This window comes from Salmo salar, chromosome 16 (assembly GCF_965601325.2).
Source record: "Salmo salar chromosome 16, fSalSal1, whole genome shotgun sequence".
Classification (NCBI taxonomy): Eukaryota; Metazoa; Chordata; class Actinopteri; order Salmoniformes; family Salmonidae; genus Salmo; species Salmo salar.
In genome coordinates, this window is record NC_138306.1 from 69,254,666 (window position 1) to 69,278,091 (window position 23,426).

At 43.8% G+C, this 23,426-nt stretch overlaps 1 protein-coding gene across 3 annotated transcripts in view; it reads left to right on the plus strand.

The window, feature by feature from the left end:
* The window catches only part of LOC106574435 (nck-associated protein 5), a 164,906-nt gene that overhangs the window by 38,515 nt on the left and 102,965 nt on the right, over nt 1-23,426 (plus strand). For all 3 annotated transcript variants that reach the window (XR_014380957.1, XM_014150324.3, XM_045697632.2), the window contains one exon: nt 14,704-14,777. Coding sequence is in view for 2 of the 3 variants with exons in the window: in XM_014150324.3 (XP_014005799.3) it covers nt 14,710-14,777 (68 nt within the window). In the remaining variant the exon portion in view is untranslated. The remainder of the gene's footprint in view (nt 1-14,703; nt 14,778-23,426) is intronic.

Consider the following 23,426-nt stretch of genomic DNA (forward strand, 5'->3'; position numbering starts at 1 on the left):
CACACACACACACACACACACACACACACACACACACACACACACACACACACACAAAAGATCACCTGCCTCCACGCTCTCAGTCCCGGGGGCCAGGGACCAAGGGGGGGCGTCCCACAGGCCATTGTGAATGTCTCTAAACTCATGTATCACTCCTATTAGCTGCTATAATGATCCTCTCCGGGGCCATTTCCCCCACCACTTGATGTTAGATTAGCCTTCCAGTTCAAATCTTTTTTTTCTTTTCTTTTCTTTTCTTTTTTTTTTTTTACCAAAGCTGGTACTCCTCAGTATGTGTCCTCCTGACTAAGTTAACTTCACACAACTGGTCCTGGCTGGGCCACCGTTCTGTTTTTAGTCTGGGCTGTGTGTGTGTGTGTGTGTGTGTGTGTGTGTGTGTGTGTGTGTGTGTGTGTGTGTGTGTGTGTGTGTGTGGTGTGTGTGTGTGTGTGTGTGTGTGTGTGTGGAGGGCGGGGGGTGGATTATGCTGACAAGGTTGTTTGCAGTAGCATTTACAATTTCAAAACAGAAAACCAAAGCAGTGCTGTGTCTCTTCTAAAATGGGTATGATTCAACCTGACATTTTATCCAGCAAATAGCCGTAGACGTTTCTCTTCCAACAAGGTAATTCAGCTGGATATCTCTCCCAAACCTCCAGCAGTTGGATTTCTATTTTGCCCGTATTTCATTTCAAAATAAAGTATTTTCACGGATAACAACCCAGGGATCTGTCTTGCCTCAAAGCATGTACTGCGTCGTACTGAACTGCATCATATTACATTAAGGGATTTCTTTCTGACATAGCTAACGTGGTCTGTCAGAAGCAGTTGCGGCTGAGGCAAGCCTTGTTTTCTGCCACTGAATTCTGGGTGAAGCAAAACGTGGCCACCCTTGGGTCGCCCGCTGGTGTTTTCACATCAGAGTTTTACCAGTGAGGATGCGATGACCTGTTCGTTGAGTCGTTTTCTCAAGAGTTCGTAAGACAGTGTCATAGGGAACGACAGTTTTCTCTCCCGTAGAACAGGGTGTCGTTTCTTCCCTAACTCTTGATTCCTCTCTAATCAATAGCTTTTTTTTTTCCTTCTGTGGTTTGGGAAGTCGTAGCTTTTTCCAAGTGGGAGCGGTTTTTTATTCTTCAAGTGGGAACCAATCACGTAGCAGGAGACACTTCCCCGTGTTTTATTCTCATGGTTATAAACAACAAAACCCAGTCATGTTCATATAGCTATTCCAAAATAGCATAACTATATACAGTGTCATTATGAAGTTGACCATCAGAGAAAGCTACCATTATTTGTTTTATTACATAGGGCTCATCATAATATGTTATGATGGAAGAGTGGTATAAGCCCTAGGGAGGCTGTATTCACAGTACTAATCATATTGCTGACAGTGATCAATGATGTTGTATGCATACCAATTCCCACATAACCCATTTAGGTCCTTTATTCTAATGATCTGACCATACAGAGAGTGGAAGAACAGTCACTCACCACTACCTCAGGTTAGGAGCATTTGTCTTGATATGGCAATTCATTGGTTGGACCATCACCATCCATTCAGCCTATTGAGTCTTAGTCACTTTCTAAAGAGGCAATATTATCTATCTACTATTCATGTGTCCATAACTCATGTTTATGGTGATGGGCTAGTGGCACTCAATGATTCCCTCAACCTCCTCATGATGGTGGACATAAATATAATGGGGGACGTTTTATGAGGCGACACCACCACCAAAAGGGTCCAGCCCTTCAGGTGAATGACCGTAGCTTCTCTTCGGACCCCCTTTTGACCCCAGGGCCAATTGTCCACAGTGTCAACCGGTCAATGACTGGCCATTGTGTGTGTGGCTGGCGGCTGCATCAGCAGTGGTCACCATGGCCTAGGGGTCATTGTATAGGATAGATAGATAGATAGGGGTCAGTGGGCTATCAAGCTGTGCTCTAACCCCCATCTGGTCCCAGCAGCTGGTCAGCATACTGAGGGTTTGGTGGTTTGTTGGTTGGATGTTGGTTGTTGGAAAACTGGGTAATGTAGGCTACTGTAGCATGGTACAAGTACATTATTTCTCCATGGGTCACCACTCACCACCACCATCAGATAACTCATTGTAGTAATCCATGTAGTTGTGGCAGTCAATGAGCTTTGATTCTAATCATCATGCCTGCAGTGTATTTCAAAAAGTATCTTACATACACTTTATAGCCTACGTACAGGGAGGACGTTTCTGCCTGTTCAATTTCAACCTGTATGTAGTCCGTCCATCCCCAGACCTTTGAGGTAAAGCAGTATTAGTGAGTATTACAGTGAGTCAGGGAGACTCTTGGCTGAGTTGAGTCAGATGAATTAGTCTCCTCCTGAGGCAGAACAGTGTTAGTGGGAGACAGGCCTGCGTCCCAAATGACACCCTATTCCCTGTATAGTGTGTTACTTTTGACTAGAACCCTATGAGCCCTGGTCAAATGTAATCCACTATATAGGGATAAGTGTGCCATTTGGAAGGCAGACTCAGCAACAGGGAGACTCTTCGCTGAGTTGAGCTAGCTGAATTAGTGCATTATTATTGACCTAGTTCTCCATTGCTCCCCTCTCGTAGCTCCAGACAGAATAAGAGGAGCTTGGGAAGCATTCTCTTCAAGTCTCAGGATACATTTCTGCTAAATGAGCCTGTATGTGTGAACGCTCAGGGTAAATCCACTCTGAAATGGCTTTGACAGGTGAACGCTCAGGGTAAATCTACTCTGAAATGGCTTTGACAGGTGAACGCTCAGGGTAAATCTACTCTGAAATGGCTTTGACAGGTGAGAGCCCTCGCGTTTTAGTTTTGTGAAGTTAGAGTGGGTGCATTGCCGATGCAGAGGGTGAATAAATCAACTGTATCAGTGTTAAAAGGCCGTTGTGGTCTTCCAGGATGTGTTTTCACCGTTCCATTAAGCATCTCTATGTGTAAAAATCTTCAAAAACGATCTATGAAATATCATGCTAGCATTAATGTTGGATGCATTTATGTGCGTTCGTCAGGTCTGCACAGTACAGTATTATGTGTGTTACAATGGGCAAATATAATCAATTTTCAGTTGGTTCTTTCCTTTGGTTATCAATCTTCGAAACCATTCATAGTAGTACGTAACTATTCATGTTCAAAGTATGAGATGCAATGGATGCCCTCTAGTCAGTTCTATTCAATGAATAGCAAACGTCATTGCAGAGAAATTGCTGGTCATTGGACATGTGACCTGCAAGGGGACAATGCAGAATGCTCTTGTTCTCTCTGCATTATGTGATGTTGAGTGAATGAATAGCTCTTGTAAGGTAATGCTTTCAGTGTAGAAGGCGCACCATTGTATACCTCGGAGAGTGAGCTGATTTAACTTGAATCCCTCTAGTCGGTCTAAAGAATGGCCCTATGGTAAAGGTTTTCCCAAGGGTGGGGGGCACCCCTAGATAAAGAGGGTTAGCTAAGTAAACAAATAGTAATGGCAGAACTGTGTTTGTTATCGTAGGAGAAAATAGCTGGCCTAACCGAAGGAAGTTCAACTCTCGCCGTTTGACATTTTCCCACAGTAGCCGAAGTATCGCTCGCTAATCCCGGAGATCAGAGGTCGAAAGATGAGGATATCTTGAAAAAGAGAAAATAACACAAATAAACGAAATGTGCGGTTTTAAATCCATTGTGTGACAGCGGAGAAGATAGTGACATCACTATGCCAAATGACACATGCTTGTTTTATATCCGACTGACCATTGACTTATCGTCCTTATTTGGGCTGGGATCGCCTTTAGGGGTTAGCACCTTGGCTTAGCGCTAACGCTCCCAGGCATCTGTCGAATCCCAAGACGAGAGTTTTCATGTGTGATGATGTCACCCCAGTCTGAGTCTTAATGAGAACCAGAAGTTATGTCGAATTCCTTCAGAGTCTGTTCCATCTGGAAGCAATGAAACAAAGATGGCGACTAAAAATAGAGGCCCTCTTGAGATAATGATAAAAGAGATTTATTGCTTACGGTGTAATAAGCATACAGTACATCTTCAAATTCCATACCTGACTGTAAATAGTGAAGGCCTCTTAAAAATAATGGTAAAAATTTGCTTAACCTTGTAGCCCGTTACACTCATACCTGTATATGGGTTGAAAATGACAGATTTTGGACACTGATAAATGCCTAAATTGGAACGCAGTGGCTGTACAGTAAAATGCTATACATGATGTCAGAGCAGGTGTGTGGCCACTTGGAAACACCAGTTAGACCTCTCACTCAAACCCTTGTCATTTTTTTTGTCTTATGTTGCAACTGCCCCAAAATTTCCAAGAATATTCTTATCATGTTACTGAATGTATCCAGAGTATTTTCTTGTGTCAGGTGAACAGTTTTGTCCTCACCTTTAGTCTAATAATTTTCCCAGAAACTCCAAACTGTTCCCTTTTAATTGCTGCCATGGTTGTCCATATGCTTTCCATATTTCTTCTGTAAGAAACATTTCATTTAGCCCTATCCGTATACGCCAATTCCCACAAGTGTAAAGGGTTAAGTTATTTATGAAAGTTGACACATTTTGAATATACCTTTGCTATTATTGGCAATAATCCATCTTTCGATTTTGACCTAAAATCTCTGTTGCACTTTATATACAATTTCTAAATCCTCTCCACAGAAAAGAGAAAGTGAAAATAGGCCAACATTACAATAACAATAACACACTTTTATAGTAAGGATAATTAGCAGGATAACGGTACGTCATATAGCTTTTCAGCATTTCATGCTGCTCAGATATTAGGCTTTTATTCCCCTTAATTCCCCACATATCACTTGATTGTGTGTCACTGTGTGCTCAGCAGACACACTGAGTAGCCTGTGTGCCACTGTGTGCTCAGCAGACATGCTGAGTAGCCTGTGTGCCACTGTGTGCTCAGCAGACACACTGAGTAGCCTGTGTGCCACTGTGTGCTCAGCAGACACACTGAGTAGCCTGTGTGCCACTGTGTGCGTAGCAGACACACTGAGTAGCCTGTGTGCCACTGTGTGCTTAGCAGACACACCGAGTAGCCTGTGTGCCACTGTGTGCTTAGCAGACACACCGCGTAGCCTGTGTGCCACTGTGTGCTTAGCAGACACACCGAGTAGCCTGTGTGCCACTGTGTGCTTAGCAGACACACCGAGTAGCCTGTGTGCCCAGAAATATACTAGAAACACATGACCTGGATCCCATTAAAGTGGTCGAAGAGAGAGAAAGGAAATTGCCTCTTGAGAAGGCTCTTGTTGACTGACAGTCATCACTTAGCGGCTAATGGGCTCATTTTGCATACATATGGGATGGCTTCAAAGAAGACATATAACAAATGTCCAGACTTCTAGGGACTTCCATGGACTTCCATGGACGCTGCACATATAATAACGGGGGTTGGTTTACTTCATCCTCATACAGTGTCCATCTGTATCACAAGATTAACACTACCATAGTATGTTAACACTTTTAGGTTAGAGTGCAAAGTTCGCTGATACATACAGTATTCATTCGATGTTCGGTTTAGCTGTGGAATGTTGGATATTGCAGATTGAAGGCTGAAGGCTATATGCTGTAGGGATATCACTATGTTCAGATACACCTTTTCCTCCCTGCTTTAATATATGACAGGAAATCGCCCTCTGCACCATATCTGCATGAAAGCAATTTAAGACCCGAGGGAGGTCAAAAGTTACGACAACCAATCATTGCTCACATTTCTCATTCCTGTTTCAAAAGACCTTTATACACACTACACAGGCAGGCATACGCACACATACACACACGCGCCCACACACACACACACACACACACACACACAAACACACATATCCCCCACCAAAATAGGAAACCGATCTGTTGTCTATCACTGTCACTTAAAATGGAAATATGGCTTGTGATGAGGATGAGAGGCGGCAGGGGGAATGACAGAGGTGCAAACAAACAGCGTTCCCGTTGTCACATGACCATTCTGTCAGGCTTCAGCATTCCTGCTTCATGCTCCCCGGCAACAGGGAATTTCCCTGGCATTCAGGACCATTCCAGTGGGAGAAGAGATTTGGAAATCAGGCAGAAGCAGATCCTAACCTTCCAGCTCCAGCTTTTCCGAGGAATGTTTTGCCTGCCTGCCTCGACATCTGCCTAACACATGGGTCAACCTAGAGACAGCGTGTGCATCCAAAATGGCACCCTATTCCCTATAGAGTGCACCACTTTTGACCGGATCTCTATGGCACCCTATTGCACTACTTTTGACCAGGACCCTGTTCAAATGTAGTGCACTATATAGGGAATAGGGTGCCATTTGAGACACAACCAGCCTAATCAATAAATCACCCAGCAGATTAAACAGAGAAAATATACTGTAATTAACCTGAAGCTGTGGGGCTTATTACATTGATAATACGCAAGACAGGTCAAATGGTGGAGAAATACATATTTATATGTATGGAGAAAAATATATCTAACAAAACATACTCTCGGGGGTCGGGAGTTTGCATTGACGAGACAAAGCTATATTTCACTGTGCTCATTTGTTATACCGTGAATGTGTTCTCAAGTCTGGCTTCTCTCCATTCGTTGCTCCCATAACGTCGGCAGCGAAGACTGTACCAAGCGTTGGCTTGGATTTCGCGGTTTTACTGGTGTCAGGCTAGGTGAGGTGGTAATAAAACAAGTCACTAACTTCATGTGTCTGGGGAGGATTTCTTGTTGTTGTTAAGTTTTTGGGTGGGAGCATAAATATCTCACTAAGCCGACTCACTCGGGGATAACACTAGCCCAGCCGGCTTAGACCTTTCTAACGCTTTCAGCGCCGTTCACTGGCCAAAACAGTGAGCCGGAACGACAAACCCCTCATTGACAAGGTGTGACTTTAGCCGATACACAATACACAATGATACACATATACAGTGTGTGCAGCTTCAATAAGGTGAGAGGTAATATAGAGTGAATGGCTGCTGTTTGAGCAAAGCGAACACTGACTGAAACTGAATATCGCTTGCTGAATGTGCCTAATCTGTCTCATTTCCCATGAAGCTAAGGGGTAGCCAGGCCATCTGATCGCTGCGGCTCTCGTTAACATGTTGGCAGAGCCAACTGTGCATGGCTAGGCTAGGTGTGGTGCCTGCCTGTCAAAGCCTGCACAAACAGAAGCTGAGACTCCCTCCGGTGGATCAACATCTGGTCTCTCTCTCTCTCTCTCTCTCTCTCCTCTCCTCTCTCTCTCTCTCTCTCTCTCTCTCTCTCTCTCTCTCTCTCCTCTCACTTACCTGTACTCACAAACTCTGCTTATCCTCACTGTGTGTTTCTTTCTTTCGCTCTCTTTCTCTGTCTCTCTCTTTCTCTGTCTCTCTCTCTAATCTCTCCTTCTCTCTCTCTCTCTCATCACTATCTCTCTCTTCTCTAGCCTCGGTTTCTCTCTCTCTCTGTCTCTCTCCTCTCTGTCCTTCTCTCTCTCTCTCTCTCTCTCTCTCTCTCGTATCACTATCTCTCTCCTCTCTAGCCTCGGTCTCTCTCTCTCTGTCTCTCTCCTCTCTGTCCTTTCTCTCTCTCTCTCTCTCTCTCTCTCTCTCTCTCTCTCTCTCTCTCTCTCGGACTCTTTCTCTCTTGCCGTTTCATTTCCGTCACCACCCCTCCTGTTCTAAACACACCTTGATGGATATTAGTCTCCAGACAGCCGTAACAACTGGCAACCCTCAGCCTGTAAAGTCTGGCCACAGATCTGTCGGACTCCTTTAATAAGGCGTCCCGCTAGCATGACAACTTCCGGTGAAACTGGAGGGCCCGCAATTCAAATAAATAATCATAAAAATTATGGATATTAAACATCTAGGTACATACAAGTCTTATATTGGTTAAAAGCCTAAATTCTTGTTAATCTAACTGCACTGTCCGATTTACAGTAGGCTTTACAGCGAAAGCATGCCATGCGATTGTTTTAGGACAGCGCCTCACATCAAAATATTTTTCCACCGGCACAGGTTTCATAAATTCACAAATAGTGATGAAATATTCACTTACTTTTTGAAAATCTTCCTCTGATTTGTCATCCAAAGGGTCCCAGCTACAGCATGTAGTCTCGTTTTGTTAGATAAAATCCGTCTTTATATCCCAAAAAGTCTGTTTAGTTGGCGCCATCGATTTGAGTAATCCACTCGTTCAACATGCAGAGACAGGAATCCAAAAAGCTACTGCTAAACTTTGTTAAAACTAGTCAAAATACATTTCTATTTAATCCTCAGATACCCTAAAATGTAATTAAACTATAATATTTCATACGGAAAGAAGTATGTTCAATAGGAAAACAATATTAGCAGGTGTGTGTCCTCTTCGTCACACGCGGATACACGAACTTTGAAGTCTGTGTCCCAGTACTAAAACTCATTATTCTTCCTCGTTTTGGAAGAAACAAGCCTGAAACCTTGAACAAAGACTACTGACACCCAGTGGAAACCATAGGAATTGCATACTGGGAGCTAGATTTAATGATTTCCCTATACGTTCCATTGGAAGAGCATGGGCTCTCAATTTTTTTTTTCACTTTGGTTTTTCTTTGGATTTTCTCCTACCATATCTATTGTGTTATAGTCTAACATTATTTTGAAATTTCCACAGACTTCATAGTGTTTTCTTTCCAATGGTACCAATTATATGCATATCCTGGCTTCAGGGCCTGAGCAACAGGCAGTTTACTTTGGGCACATCAGTCAGGTGGAAATTGAGAAAAAATAGACCCTTTTTAAATGAATGGCATGGTTCTAAACATCAATATGGTGTATGAATACAGTGTGTATTTTCACATTTCACTACCTGCTTTTATATAACTTTTTAATATGAATTGAACATATATAAAAAAATGTAGAAATAAATATTAGAATTTCTAATAGACCCGTTCTTTAGGTGCTCTACCCTCCACACATGTTCTCTGAGATACTGTCAAACAGAGGCTCTATGTTTAGTTCCCAAATTACATACAGTAGTAGTTGCATGTGCTTCATCTCTACACAGGTTGTACTATGGGGTGTTATGGAGTGGGCATGTCAGGTTGGATTTATTCCATTTTTCAATTTTCTTGAGTATGATTTGCTTGGGGAACAGGCTTGGCTACTGTTCCGCCACATACTGCACAGGAATGAATGACCCACTCTTTGACTAGCCAACTGAGCGTTGGAAGGAGGAGAGAGGAGACAGGGGCTATTTAAGTGTTGAATATATCTTAATGTTTGGAAAGATAATCTGACAGATTCGGATTCCTGACGGCCGGGGAGGTGTTGATGTCCGTCTGGTGTGTGTGTGTGTGTGTGTGTGTGTGTGTGTGTGTGTGTGTGTGTGTGTGTGTGTGTGTGTGTGTGTGTGTGTGTGTGTGTGTGTGTGTGTGTGTGTGTGTGTGTGTGTGTGTGTGTGTGTGTGTGTGCGTGCGTGCGTGCGTGCGTGCGCTGGGACTAGGACAGGCAAGGTGCTGTAAGAGGACATCAGATAACTGAAACCCGCCCTAGAGGATGAACAGGCTTCCTTTGTGTCATCAGGAAATCCATATTCCCAAATCTGTCCCTGTTTGCATGTGGTATGCAAGGGATGAATTTAGCATTGGAGGCTTTGTCTACCTGGTTTAGCCTGTTCAATCTTTTACACTGATGGCATTGAAACCGCTATGTTTTTTACTGTTTTTAGATATGCTTTTAGAGTGTATAGAATTGTATGTTACTCTCCTAATGTTTTTAGCCCTTTTATTAAAGCTTTTTTATTTGAATGGTTGCACTCAGTGTGAAGAACTTTGTGAGTTACGTCTGTAAATGAAAAGAGCTCTACAAGCGTCATTTATTATTATTATTACTCTAGTAACAACTGCTGCAATCTGAAGAAAGCATTTTGCTTCATACTGGTGGCGTATTGGTTTCTGACGTCAAGGCCTACAAACCAGATCACTCAGCTCTCCATGGCTTATCATGGCAAATCACATGTAATCACCATAGTAACCCCTTGATAACATAGCCTTCATCAGGATGTTTTGATCTAATCTATCACAGTCTTGGGAGGTGGGAGGTTGATGGGCAGGATTGATATGGTGACATGAAGTCATTTTGACCTGAATAATGACTCTGAGGGAAAGATCATCAGTGCTGTGCTACAGATAAGCTGCTGATAACATTAATTGATTCAAGCCAGGGCTGAGGACGGATACAATGAGCAATTTCAATATCTGTGTAACCGCCCATCTGATGACTAACTTTGCCTGAGACATAAAGACTTGCGTTGGCTCCCCGGGTCAGTGTCTAGGCTTTAGCGCGGAGGGCTGTCATAGTCATGAGGTGCGCGAGAGGTAGTCTTCTCAGCCATATGAGCTCTAACGTGTCGACACCCCGGAAAGTTTGTAATATCATTAATTCCCAACTAGCCATAAAAATTCTCTCAGAAAGAAGTGTTAGGTTTTATAGGCATAACCTTTGACTGCCATACGCCAGTCGGGAATTCCACATTCCATCTCCCCTCGAACGCCCCACACAGAGCAGATTTCCAGTTGGCTAAAGTGGGTCCCTAGGCCACTCTGTCATGTCATCGGGTCTCGGCCTGCCTTACGGCCAGAGAGGAGGGGGCTGGCGGTTGGGGTTGGGATAGGTCCTGACCTTGGCTTTGACTGGTCTGACAGGTCTCACTCCCAGAGGCCACTAGGCAGCTTCAAGCTTTCTTATCTCTCTCACTCGCCTGCTGCCTGGGTCTCAGATCTACAGCCCTGCCGAGGTGAGGTTGGGAGGAAATCACATTATAGATAGGTAGGACTTTAAAGGAAGCCTGAAACACATACTGACCCCATACCGCAAATGGGTCAGGGCTGTATCTGGGTTTGGGTTTTTCTCAGCCAAGACCTAAAGGAACTCATATGTTGACAGGGATATGATCCCATCCTTTACAGCCTTTCAGTATGTGTGGATCTGCCAGAGAGAGAGCCGAGAGGGAGAGAAAGGGGGGGGCGAGACGCTCTCATGGATGAATAATGAATCTAATGTTTTATTACTGAAATTCTTGGACCATTTATTTTAAACACATTTGCGCGTGGGTGCGCATACGTGCACGTGAGCATGTGTGTCTGGCGTAAAGCAACGTTTTTTTGGCCGAGTTTCCGAGTGCCGCAGCAGTGGGGGACAAAGCTCATTTTAAAATGTCCTAAAGATTAGGAGGCACATGATCGGTTGGAGGGCTGCAGGATATGGGCCTCACAGCATGCCCAGTGGGGGAAGCCCTCTCTCTCAACAGCTCTAGTCTTCTTATCAACCCCTCTCACATACAGAGTAAACAGGAACTGCCATAGGCTGCCATAGACCAGAAACATGAACAAACACACAAAGGAAACTACAGTATGTAAGTGTATGCCTACACCAGCCAACTCCAGCTCAACAAATCCCAGTGCTCTGTTTCTCCCCTTGACTCCTACACTGAAGTTGGATTTGGATTCAGAATTTGGATGCTGGTTCATTTTTTGTTTTGTGTCCATCCTACAAAGAGAACCAGAGGAGAGGACTGTATATGGTGAAATAAGCGACATTTGCAGATAATTGCATTGGATAAGACAGTTCACGATCGCTCCCCATCATCGCTAACTTACTCCGAGACATTTTATCGCCTGTTCGTGAGCTCATATGAATTTTAGTCTGTCTATAAACAACTTCCTTTGGTTTCTTGCCATGTAGGATTTGGTATCCATGGGATCTGCAGACACTTTGCGAATGAGCCTCACAAGACTGTTGACCAGAGGGTTGTATAGATAGAGAAGGTATAGTCTGGTCACTGCTGTGGAGGAGTTTGAGGAGTTTGCAGGCCCAATGATTGAGCGACATTTTCTGTAAAGGTGATATTCGGTCCTTATGAGCTTTAGTGCTATTTAGACACTTCAACCACCTCAATGAATTATTTGGTCTGTATCGCACTCCAAGTGTACTTTGCGAAATATGTGTTCGATAAAGTTTGAGGCAAAGGTCCATCATTTTCTCTATCCCAATGTAGGCGCTGGCCCTTGTGGGAACCCTGCAGCTTTCGCACACAGTACAAATGTCAGGAGTAATGCCCCACCAAAGACTTAATGTAATACACGGCAGCGTGCTCCGCATAACATATACGAGTCAGGCCTTCAATCTTCGGTTTAAATACCCTCCATTTGACATTACGACAGACCATTGCACATTCTTTGCATGCCTTCATGTATGAGGAGGAGTACGCCAGAACCCTATCATTAGTAGAGGTTTCCGCGATGACAACAGAGACTTAGCTAGCTGCGCTTAACGTTTGATGTAGGGTGTAAATCTTTTTGTGACATGGCACTCTCTGACATGGCACTCTCTAAATCTTTTTGTGACATAGATCTCTCTGAGAGACAGGGAAAATCATTACCGGGCTTAATCCTAACTTGAGATCTGCTTAACATGGACTTTTGCTTAAATCATTAGGGATCTCAAGTTAAGATTTGGATCTGTAAGACTATGTGGCTAGTGGTCTCTAACAACAGATATTTTCTCCTGACAATTCCTCTGTATGACAACTTCTTTCTGTTCTAAGTTGATAGAGCTAGATGCACTATAGTTAATGTTTAGCAGCTTTTGTTAACTAAACCTGTACGTAAACGTGTTCATGCAGGATTTGGACGCTACTCAGATCATTCTCCCATGTTCCTATCCTATCACTCTGATACTGTAAGAAACCCTGAGCCGCTTAACCCGGAAGCCAGCAGCACCAATGTGTTGGAGGAGACACCATACAACTGGTGACCGTGTCAGCGTACACTGAGCCCGGCCCGCCACAGGAGTCGCTAGAGCGTGATGGGACAAGGACATCCCGGCCGGTCAAACCCTCCCCCTCCATCGCCTCATGGGTCTCCCGGTCGCAGCCGGCTGCGACAGAGCCCGGGATCGAACCCGGAACTGTAGTGACGCCTCAAGCACTGCAGTGCCTTAGACCTCTGCGTCACTCGGGAGGCTTCTGGCAACTTCATTTGGTCCTTATGACACTCAGTGGGTTTAGTGTGACTGGCATCTCTGCTGGGTGTAGTGGCACCTTATGACTTCCAGATGGCCTTGGGGACACCACTGATAAACAGCACCAACACTTTGAATTATTCAGTTCAGATATGAGGATAAGTAAGTACATGTATGTGCATTTAACAGTTTTTCTTATAGGTCACAAGCAAATGATGAAGAAAGTGAAAATAAGATGATTTCATCAGGTTATTTGGATATCCTTTCTTATGAATGACAAAACACATCGTCACCTGGCCATCGCCATGTTCTTCTGGCCTCTGTCCGTGCCCTTGATGATCATTGGTCACCTAGTATGCCCTTGACTGGCGACTTTGGCTGGAGGTCTGGGCTTGTGCCATCTTCAGTTGGCATGGGGGCATACTGGAGACGGTGGGCACCTGCAGTGGCTAGCCTCAGGTCAGTCCTGAAGTGTGATAATTGCCCTGGTGCCAGCCATACGGTTGCCTTCTGGGAAGAAAGCTCTTCTGACAATAAGGGTTTCTCTCTATTTTCAGCTTAAGAAAGAACATTATAGTGTTCCACAATGTAGGCTATACCATATAATGTATACTGTCTGTACCATCATATTTTCCATGTTCTAGATACACACAGTATTTTTACACTATTAAGTGTCTCTAGCATGAAAAATATGCTCATGGGACGAGTCTAAACGATACTCAGCTGGGTCATCTCTCAGAGGAATTCCCCATGATTCAATTATACGTGAACAGCACATGACGGAGGTCTAAAAATCAATGGAGGGGGCGTCTGTGGCCGTGAGATAACGCTTTACCCAAGAGAGGCGTCACCAATACCAATAATTAATTCAAGCTAGCCACAACCACTACCGAAGCACAAATAAGCCGCTACTGGATGTTCATATGTAGCCAACCACTGATACAGTCACTATCTGCTTCTCCAAAGAACAGCTGGGTGGAATATTATGGCTAGGTGGCCTATTTCTTGTACAATAATGTCTTATACTCACTATACAGGCATGGCATAGACGAGCACATCATTAGGGCAAAGTCAAATAAGCTGAACATCTGTTTTTCCATACTGTTCCCGGGTCTCTGCTCATTTGGGCCATGCTGTAATTCAATAGCACACTTTGGGAGTGTGTTTGTGGAGTGTGTGTGAAGGTATTCCCTCTTGACACTACACAGCTGGCCGCCTGCACTCAGGGCCAGCCAGGCGAAGTTACCCAGCGGTGCTTCTGGAGTTACACTCTTCCTTTAACTCCCTGAAACGAACACCCCAAAAAGTATTGAGCCTATGAATGAATCACACCTTTTTTGAAACACAGTCCAGTTCTGCCTCAGTGTTCCTTTTCACACTTGGAAGAGGAGTGTTTGGAAACAAGGCACCGGCTGGAAAAATACACAATACGCAATACACTATGGCTTTGGTCTGTTTTTTCATACTCCATGTAGGCTTCTGTATGGTCTTGTGTCCTTTTTTTTGTAGTTTACCACTGCTGTTGATAAACACAAGAGAATCTCCATTGAAGTAATTTTTTATTTTGTATTTTTTACTTCTGGACTAGGCTGAATCTGGGAAACCGACCCCTGAACTTCATAATAATTGAGGCAGTGTAGGATTGTTGGGCTGTTCTTGATATTACTGATATTTTTCATCCATGTTTGCACATGGAATCCATCTTTGACACTCATTTCCATCTGTTGTTAACAGGAGTACATGGACGCCAACAAGTGCATCGAGGAGCTACTCAAACAGCTGGAAGAAGAGCGGAGGAATGTCCGAAGGTAAGGGAGGATCCTCGATCTGCATTTTGACAGCTGCTGCTAGTTGCCAATAAATATCAACAGCTGAACGCAATCTATTCTCAATGAGAACCAGCCGAACAATGTTGTTAAGTTTGGGAAGCTGACACAATGATTTGTGTGCAGTCTTGGTGAGAAAATGCTATTGTGAAGTGATGGTGAGGACAAGGGTGCTAAAGGTGAGGAAAGACAAAGATGTACGTTCAGTCCATTTCAGTTTTGGGGTTGGCTGGGGACATTTCTCATGGAGACAATGGGGATGTGGAGAGGCCAAACTCATGACCTTGGCCCCCAAACCTATCCTTAGACCCTTGAATGTCATACCGCCCAAAGAAAAGAGAGACCATTTTTCAAACTTCACCCCCATTATCCTATAACTCTCCATGTCAAAAGAGCTGGTTTCCCCCCATCCAGCAACAATTTTCCCCTTGAGCGAGCAGGGAGGCCTGGGAGAGGGGCCTCTGAGTGGACCCAGGGTGGATGCTGGAGGTTAGAAGTTGACCGCTGACCAGGGCCTTTGCTACGGCAGGCCGGCTTTCAATAGAAGGGTAAGGAAGTGGTGTGTAAAGGAATGATTGTCTTGTCCACAGTCTCACTCACACCACTTTAGAAGAGGAGACCCTTCCTCTTTTGACCAGGAAAGTGACCCAATAACAGGTTAGAGGGGCCTGGTTGTTATTGTGTGGACTGGCCCATGGGAGCGGTTGGGGTTTTCTCACTAGGGGCTGTTTGGAATCCATGAACTTGCTTAGACCTGGAAGGACAGTGGGGGCAATAGCTAGGGTGGCTGACCCTAAAGTTTTAGTGATCATTGTTTAGTTTTGTTAAGGATTTTTTATTTGTGTGTTTGCGTACATTTTTTCTGTAAGTGAAACAGAATGATATTCTAATTAGATAATGATAATTTTATCTATTCAACATTTTTCTTCCAGTAGCTCATATAAATAATCACTTACCTACAAATACTTAAAACTGACATACAGTTGAAGTCGGAGGTTTACATACACCTTAGCCAAATACATTTAAACTCAGTTTTTCACAATTCCTGACATTTAATTCTAGTAAAAAATCCCTGTTTTAGGTCAGTTAGGATCACCACTTTATTTGAAGAATGTGAAATGTCAGAATAATTGTAGAGAGAATGATTTATTTCAGCTTTTATTTCTTTCAGCACATTCCCAGTGGGTCAGAAGTTTACATGCACTCAATTAGTATTTGGTAGCATTGCCTTTAAATTGTTTAGCTTGGGTCAAACATTTCAGGTAGCCTTCCACAAGCTTCCCACAATAAGTTGGGTGAATTTTGGCCCATTCCTCCTGACAGAGCTGGTGTAACTGAGTCAGGTTTGTAGGCCTCCTTGCTCGCACACACTTTTTCAGTTCTGCCCACATATTTTCTATAGGATTGAGGTCAGGGCTTTGTGATGGCCACTCCAATACCTTGACTTTGTTGTCCTTAAGAAAGCCAGTTTGCCACAACTTTGGAAGTATGCTTGGGGTCATTGTTCATTTGGAAGACCCATTTGTGACCAAGCGTTAAATACTGACTGATGTCTTGAGATGTTGCTTCAATATATCCACATAATTTTCCTCCCTCATGATGCCATCTATTTTGTGAAGTGCACCAGTCCATCCTGCAGCAAAGCACCCCTACAACATGATGCTGCCATCCCCGTGCTTCACGGTTGGGATGGTGTTCTTCGGCTTGCAAGCTTCCCTCTTTTTCCTCCAAACATAACAATGGTTATTATGGCCAAACAGTTCAATTTTTGTTTGATCAGACTAGAGGACATTTCTCAAAAAAGTACGATCTTTGTCCCCATGTGGAGTTGCAAATCATAGTCTGGCTTTTTTATGGCGGTTTTGGAGCAGTGGCTTCTTCCTTGCTGAGCAGCCTTTCAGGTTATGTCAATATAGGACTCGTTTTATTGTGGATATATAGATACTTTTGTAACTGTTTTCTCCAGCATCTTCACAAGATCCTTTTCTGTTGTTCTGGGATTGATTTGCACTTTTCGCACCAAAGTGTGTTCATCTCTAGGAGACAGAACACGTCTCCTTCCTGAGCGGTATTTTCTGAAGGTCTCGGCTTTCCTTTTGATTTTCCAATGATGTCAAGCAAAGATGCACTGAGTTTCAAGGTAGGCCTTGAAATACATAAAAAACTATAGTTTATTAACAAGACATTTGTGGAGTGGTTGAAACATGAGTTTTAATGACTCCAACCTAGGTGTATGTAAACTTCCGACTTCAACTGTATGTATAATTACAATATTGAAATTCATGGTAATAAACCTCCTTGGAATAGACAGCTACGCTGACAGACCTGACAGACCAGATCCTAGGGATTGTGCCGCTGTTCCTCGGATGTTGCTCGACATTATTAGTGACAGTGATAAATGACTCCACACTTTCTTTTGTTGGGCATGAAGCAGAAACTCAGGACTGATAAAGACATGCACGCCTCCTTCCCCATATTAAGCTGTGTCTTACGGCTACTTTATCATCGAGGGGACTTTACATTATATTCCTCCTTTTTTCCTGGGAAAATGAAGGCAATCAATCCATCAAGAAGCTGGAGAGAGAACGAATTGGATCCACTTCAGGGCTTGTTATTTCTGTGTCCTACAGACCCAATGCAAGATTATATTTATACAGTCTATCACATTATAGGAAGATATTACACAGATGTTGGATATTGTACCTGATTTCAATATTATGTGCCATACTTTATTGTAAATGTCCTTTGTTTGATATTTTTTCCTACATTGTTAGAAGCTAGTAACACAAGGATTTCGCTGCACCCTCTATAACATCTGCTAAACTGTGTACGCGACCAATAAACTGTGATTTGATTTGATGCTCTATTCCACTTATACTTCCACTTGTACTGTGTTTTCAAATACCCCTCCATTTACCCCTCAAAATACCCCTCCATATGCCCCTCCATATACCCCTCCATATACCCCTCAAAATACCCCTCCATATACCCCTGAAGAGAGACATAATAAGTCTTGTCAAACTGTGTATAAATAGCAGGAAATGCGTTATAAATGTCAAAAGTCAAAAGAAATTCCGGGGGAGGAGCCCCGGACACCCTTCTGTTCCATCTATCCCCCCCCCCCCCAATATCTACACCACAGTTTCGCCATTGCTATGTATTGTAATTGCAGGCTAAAAACAGATTACAAATCAAACTCTTTAAAATATATGAAAATGTCTGCCAACGAATACAAGAAAGCTCACTCCAAAAACATTTTTCTCATCATATGTCAAACCCATCTGTTCCATAATATAGTCCTCCTTGTATCCACTCCTTTCCACAACACACACACACGCACGCACGCACGCACGCACGCACGCACGCACGCACGCACGCACGCACGCACGCACGCACGCACGCACGCACGCACACACACACACACACACACACGCGCGCGCGCGCGCGCGACACACACACACACACACACACACACACACACACACACACACACACACACACACACACACACACACACACACACACACACACACACACACACAGCAACACTGGCCGAGGGAGCACAGAACAAAACCACAGTGGGGTACTGTCGCGGCATCGTTCATTATTTCATTAACTCTGATGACGTCCATGACAAACACAAACAAAGGCTCCACAGCCCTGTGTCAACATCAGATTGAAAACCTCCAAACAAGACGCGACATGTCATGATGCATCATATAAGCTTTCCTTATGGTTGTTACGGTTATATCTGGTTCTCTCTGATCGTATCAGATATAGGTTGATTGTATGTGGAAATGATTGCCAAAAAGATGGATTCACAGTAGATGTATTTGGCCAAACAACAATATTAAGTCTATGTTATGTACATCTATCTCTACATGTGAATAGAGAGGGAACGTGGTGAAAGTGAAGTGAGTGACAGCTTTCTCTCTGTTTCAGTGAGCTATTGAATGGGGGCAGGCGTGATTTGGATGAGGACATATGGATGCTGCTTTAGGACACTAAAAAGCATGACTGGCCGGGTGGAAGGTCACGTGTCCTGTCTGAAAAGCTGCTGTGTCGAGGGAACAGAAATATATATAATCTTCCTTGGCCTTGGATTAAAACAATGCAGATTTAGTTTTTGTTCCCTCTTTCTGCCAATTCCTCCTTTTTCCCTTCATCCCCTCCTTCTTGCACTCTGTCTATGTGTCTGCGTGTATGGTTGGGATTGCCTGTGGTCTTATCTTATGTAATGAAAGTGTTTTTCATTGTATACTAAATCTCCATTGACTTTCCTTTGGGTGTCTGTGCCAACATTTTATGTAGAACGCTGTCCGTTGATCAGCCAGGTGGCCAAAGCTGGTCTCACCTGGCCTTAGCAGATGGTGTGCGTCTTTGTTTGTCTGTGACCCCTCCACACCTTGGAGGACTCAGGGAGGGCAGGCAGGCAGGGGGCCTGCTCAGGGTAGCAGGGGCGTGGGGTGGGGAGCAGGGGAGAATGGGCACACTGCTGGCGATCTATGGAGGATAGTCTCTTAGGCTATGAGCACCGGCAAGTCGTGCATCTGCAGCCCCTCCTGAATGGACATTAGCCAGGACATCTGCTGATCAATAAACTATTCATCATCTTTAGAGAGGAATTATCCCTCCAAATTTGAGTGAAGTGGGAGGACTGGCAGTAGGTTTTGATAGATTATCTGTCCATTTTGAAATATCTTGTTAGGGGTGTGTATGGAGGCGAAGACAGGTGCAGGAGATCAGAGTGTAGGAAACAGGCGCATTTGAATTCTGGTCCAAAAACGACAGCACATAAAAACATAAACGTGCCAAAAACACGGAATATAACAAAAGTATGGCGCCTGACAATATCCACATAACAATAAACAATTACACACAAAGACATGGAGGGGAACAGAGGACTAAATACATGCAGTGTGATTATGGAATGAAAACCAGGTGTGTATGGAACAAGACAAAACAAATGGACATATGAGAAATGGAGCGGCGATGGCTAGAACGCAGGTGACGTCGATCGCCGAACGCCGCCCGAACAAGGAGAGGAGCCGACTTCGGCGGAAGTCGTGACATATCTTTGTTTGGATGTATTTCTCTTTGGGTCTAAAAGTAGTAAAAAGCAACTCTTTATCATTCTCTAACGTTCAGCCACTTGGAATAAATGTATATTGTATTCCCATATCTGTCCTTCATTTGTCTGTGTGTGTCCTTGCCTTGATCAGGATATTACCACTAGTCACTAGTACTGTATTATGCTTAGATGGTGAATTATAGCCACCAGAGCAGTGTGCTCATTTACCAGTTTAGCTTGCAAATGGGATTTCATCCATAGTAAATGGAATTCTTTTCCTTCTGAATTCCCTCTAATTTATTTGGGCAATAATCCCTCCCTTCATGAAATTGCAGCGTCTCAGTTGAAGACCCTAAGGCAGCGTTATGATCATCAAAAACAGTTCATAGTTGAGTATATGATTAAATACATCTTTATTGAGTTCCATTTTGGGCGCAGACTGAGGGACACTTTCATTGAAAGAGAGCCTGTGTTTGTGTGGGCACGTGTGTTCATGTTTATATTCGTGTGTGTCCATCCACTATGATGATAGCAGGCTAACGGAGGAGGCTTTCCCTCCACTGATGTTAACGGCTTGTGACTGTAGCTGTGCGGCTCACTGATGTTACTACAAGGCATGTCTCGACCTCAAAGACGCCTCTGTTCCTCCACCGCCGCTGCCGCCGGTCTCGGTAGATGAAAGGCTATGTAATCCTGTGTGGAAGTATGCGGCCCGCTCTCCCTCTCTCCATCTCTCCATCTCTCCCTCTCTCCCTCTCCAGATGATGAGGATAGGGCCGAGCCGTCCCTTTGGTACGCGCCACAATGCAACTGCGCGCCCCAAGGCTCTGTTCTGCAGCCGTCTCACTTGGGTGAAGGCCATGCATTTGACAACTGTAATTGGATAAGTTGACCAGTCTAATGCTTTCGTTTGATACTGCTAAGCCCCCACCAGAGACCTAATAAGGTCAATTGTGTATTTATGTGCCCTCCTGTGAGTGAGAGACTTAGCCTAATGCATTGATTAGAGGACAGTTCCCCCACCATAGTTGGAGATAAATTAATCCATTGGTTTTCTATAGAAATGTTTTGCAGAGAGACCCCCCCCCTCTTCTTCCCTCAGAAAACTCTCATCAAATACATTTTTGTATTTGATTGGATCCGGTGAAATATGTTTCTTTTAGTAATCAGTGGTTGTTATTTCAAGCTCTTACATGTGTAAGAAAATAGCGTACTTTGAGCTACTCAAGAGTCAATTCTGAACAGAGAACTGAACAATGCTTGAGGAAATATGCAGCATGTGCTTTTAGCCTGTATGTCCCATCTGTTTTTAGCATAAAGCTAACTTTAGCTTAGTCTAAGCTTAGTCTTAGCTTAGCTGCTTAGCTTAGTCTTTAATCAGAGTACCGTGGAGAGCTGTGCTCACTGTTGTGCATCTTCTTGGTCAATACCGCACTGTACTATCTATTAATTGAAGATGAACTCATATAAATAGACCAGATGATGAAAACACTTCGGCAAATTAGTTAAAGCCTGACACTGTTGTTGACCCATAACACAAGTCAGCCATGGCTGCCACAGTACATTATATGGATCTCCAACCACTAACATCAACCCAGTCTGGTCCAGTGCTGTTTATGTCTGTGCCTACTGAAAGATAGCCTGGTTAAGCCAAACGGAACGCTGCATTCACCATCGATCCCAATTGAACACAGCATTCAGTCTGGTTTAACCAGGCTTAACTGTAAGCTAACTGTAAGAGCCCTGTGGGTCTCCCGTGATTTATCAGTATGGCCAGGCCTGGCTAAAAACATGCATCAGTTTTATGGCGCTTATGAGAGGAAGAGGTTAATCGAATGGGTTAATGAAGCTTTTTGTTAATACATTCTGAAAGGACCCGTCGTCTTAACTCGCCGTATTATCCCTGTGCTATAGTACAGTGGAGAAGCAAAGCACTTAGGCTAGTGACTGAAATGTTATGCTGGTCCTTTATCCACTCACCACCCCCACCATTCAGTCCACGCGGTACCACATTAGCGTCCTCGTGGGCCATGCAGTTCTCTTTATGATGTACTCAAGGTCAATCATAAGCTAAGTGGTCATCTACAGTCGCGGCCATTTTGAATTTGAAAGCATCCTGTTACTTAAGATAAGTGTTTGTGTGCTTGAGTTCACTTCTTACATGACCGAGGTCAATGGCTACCCGGACTATTTGCATTGTGCCCCCCCCCCCCCCCCCCCCCCCTTTACGCTGATGCTGCTCTCTGTTTATCGTATATGCATAGTCACTTTAACTATACATTCATGTACATGCTACCTCAATTGGGCCGACCAACCAGTGCTCCCGCACACTGGCTAACCGGGCTATCTGCATTGTGTCCCACTACCTGCCAACCCCTCTTTTATGCTACTGCTACTCTCTGTTCATCATATATGCATAGTCACTTTAACCATACCCACATGTACATACTACCTCAATCAGCCTGACTAACCGGTGTCTGTCTGTAGCCTCGCTACTTTTATAGCCTCGCTACTGTATATAGCCTGTCTTTTTACTGTTGTTTTATTTCTTTACTTACCTATTGTTCACCTAATACCTTTGTTGCACTATTGGTTAGAGCCTGTAAGTAAGCATTTCACTGTAAGGTCTACACCTGTTGTATTCGGCGCACGTGACAAATAAACTTTGATTTGTTTTGATTTGGTAGGCTGTGCAAAGAAGGGCTCTGTAAAATCTGTTCTAACCTCAGGGGTCTTTCCTAGTTAAATAGGTTGAATAAATAAAAGATATTACACAACATTATAATAAAGGGACTTTTTGTTGTGCTGCTTACAGTACTGTAGGTCCATTGAGTGGAGGTATTAGGACTGTTCTTGTGGGAAATCAGATCCGGTGAAGAAGAGTGGTCACTGTGGCCTTGTGTAATTACTAATGAACACTGGTAATTACCCAACCAACCCAATGGCTTCCACACCATTAATCTCATGATGCCTGCCATGCTAACTATGGCACCACACACACACATCACAGCGTCTGAGCCGCTATGTCGTTCTATTTTGAGCAAAATGGGTGGCATCTACAGTTCTGATGTTTTGAGTCTTTAGATGTCCAGTATATTAGGTGAGTGATTATTTCCTGAGATCTTTTGAGTGGAGTTCCTTGGCTTTATTATCAAGGTAAGCTAGTAGGCTAAACAATGTTTTTGCTCTTTTGTACGTATTCACCAAAGCGTGCAGTTGTTTTGACTGACACGGTCGCTTTTAACCGTTTGGAGAAACATCCTTGTATTGAGATGTGTGGCGAGATAGAGGAGGTGCAGGTTTGGCGCAGTGTGCTCCTGGAAGTCACAGTAGCTGCATCTGTGCTATTCACCTCCAGCCGAGTACCAAACTGACTCAGTATTGGGTTTGGGTGCTAGTAATGAATTAAACCATGCTGTATCATTTCAGTATTGATTTGTTTTACAGTATTTATTGCTTTATAACATTGTATATGCTGTAGGTTTTGTGGTCCTATTTAGCTCATGTGCTAGAGCATGGTGCTTGTGACGCCAGGGTAGTGGGTTTGATTCCCGGGTCCA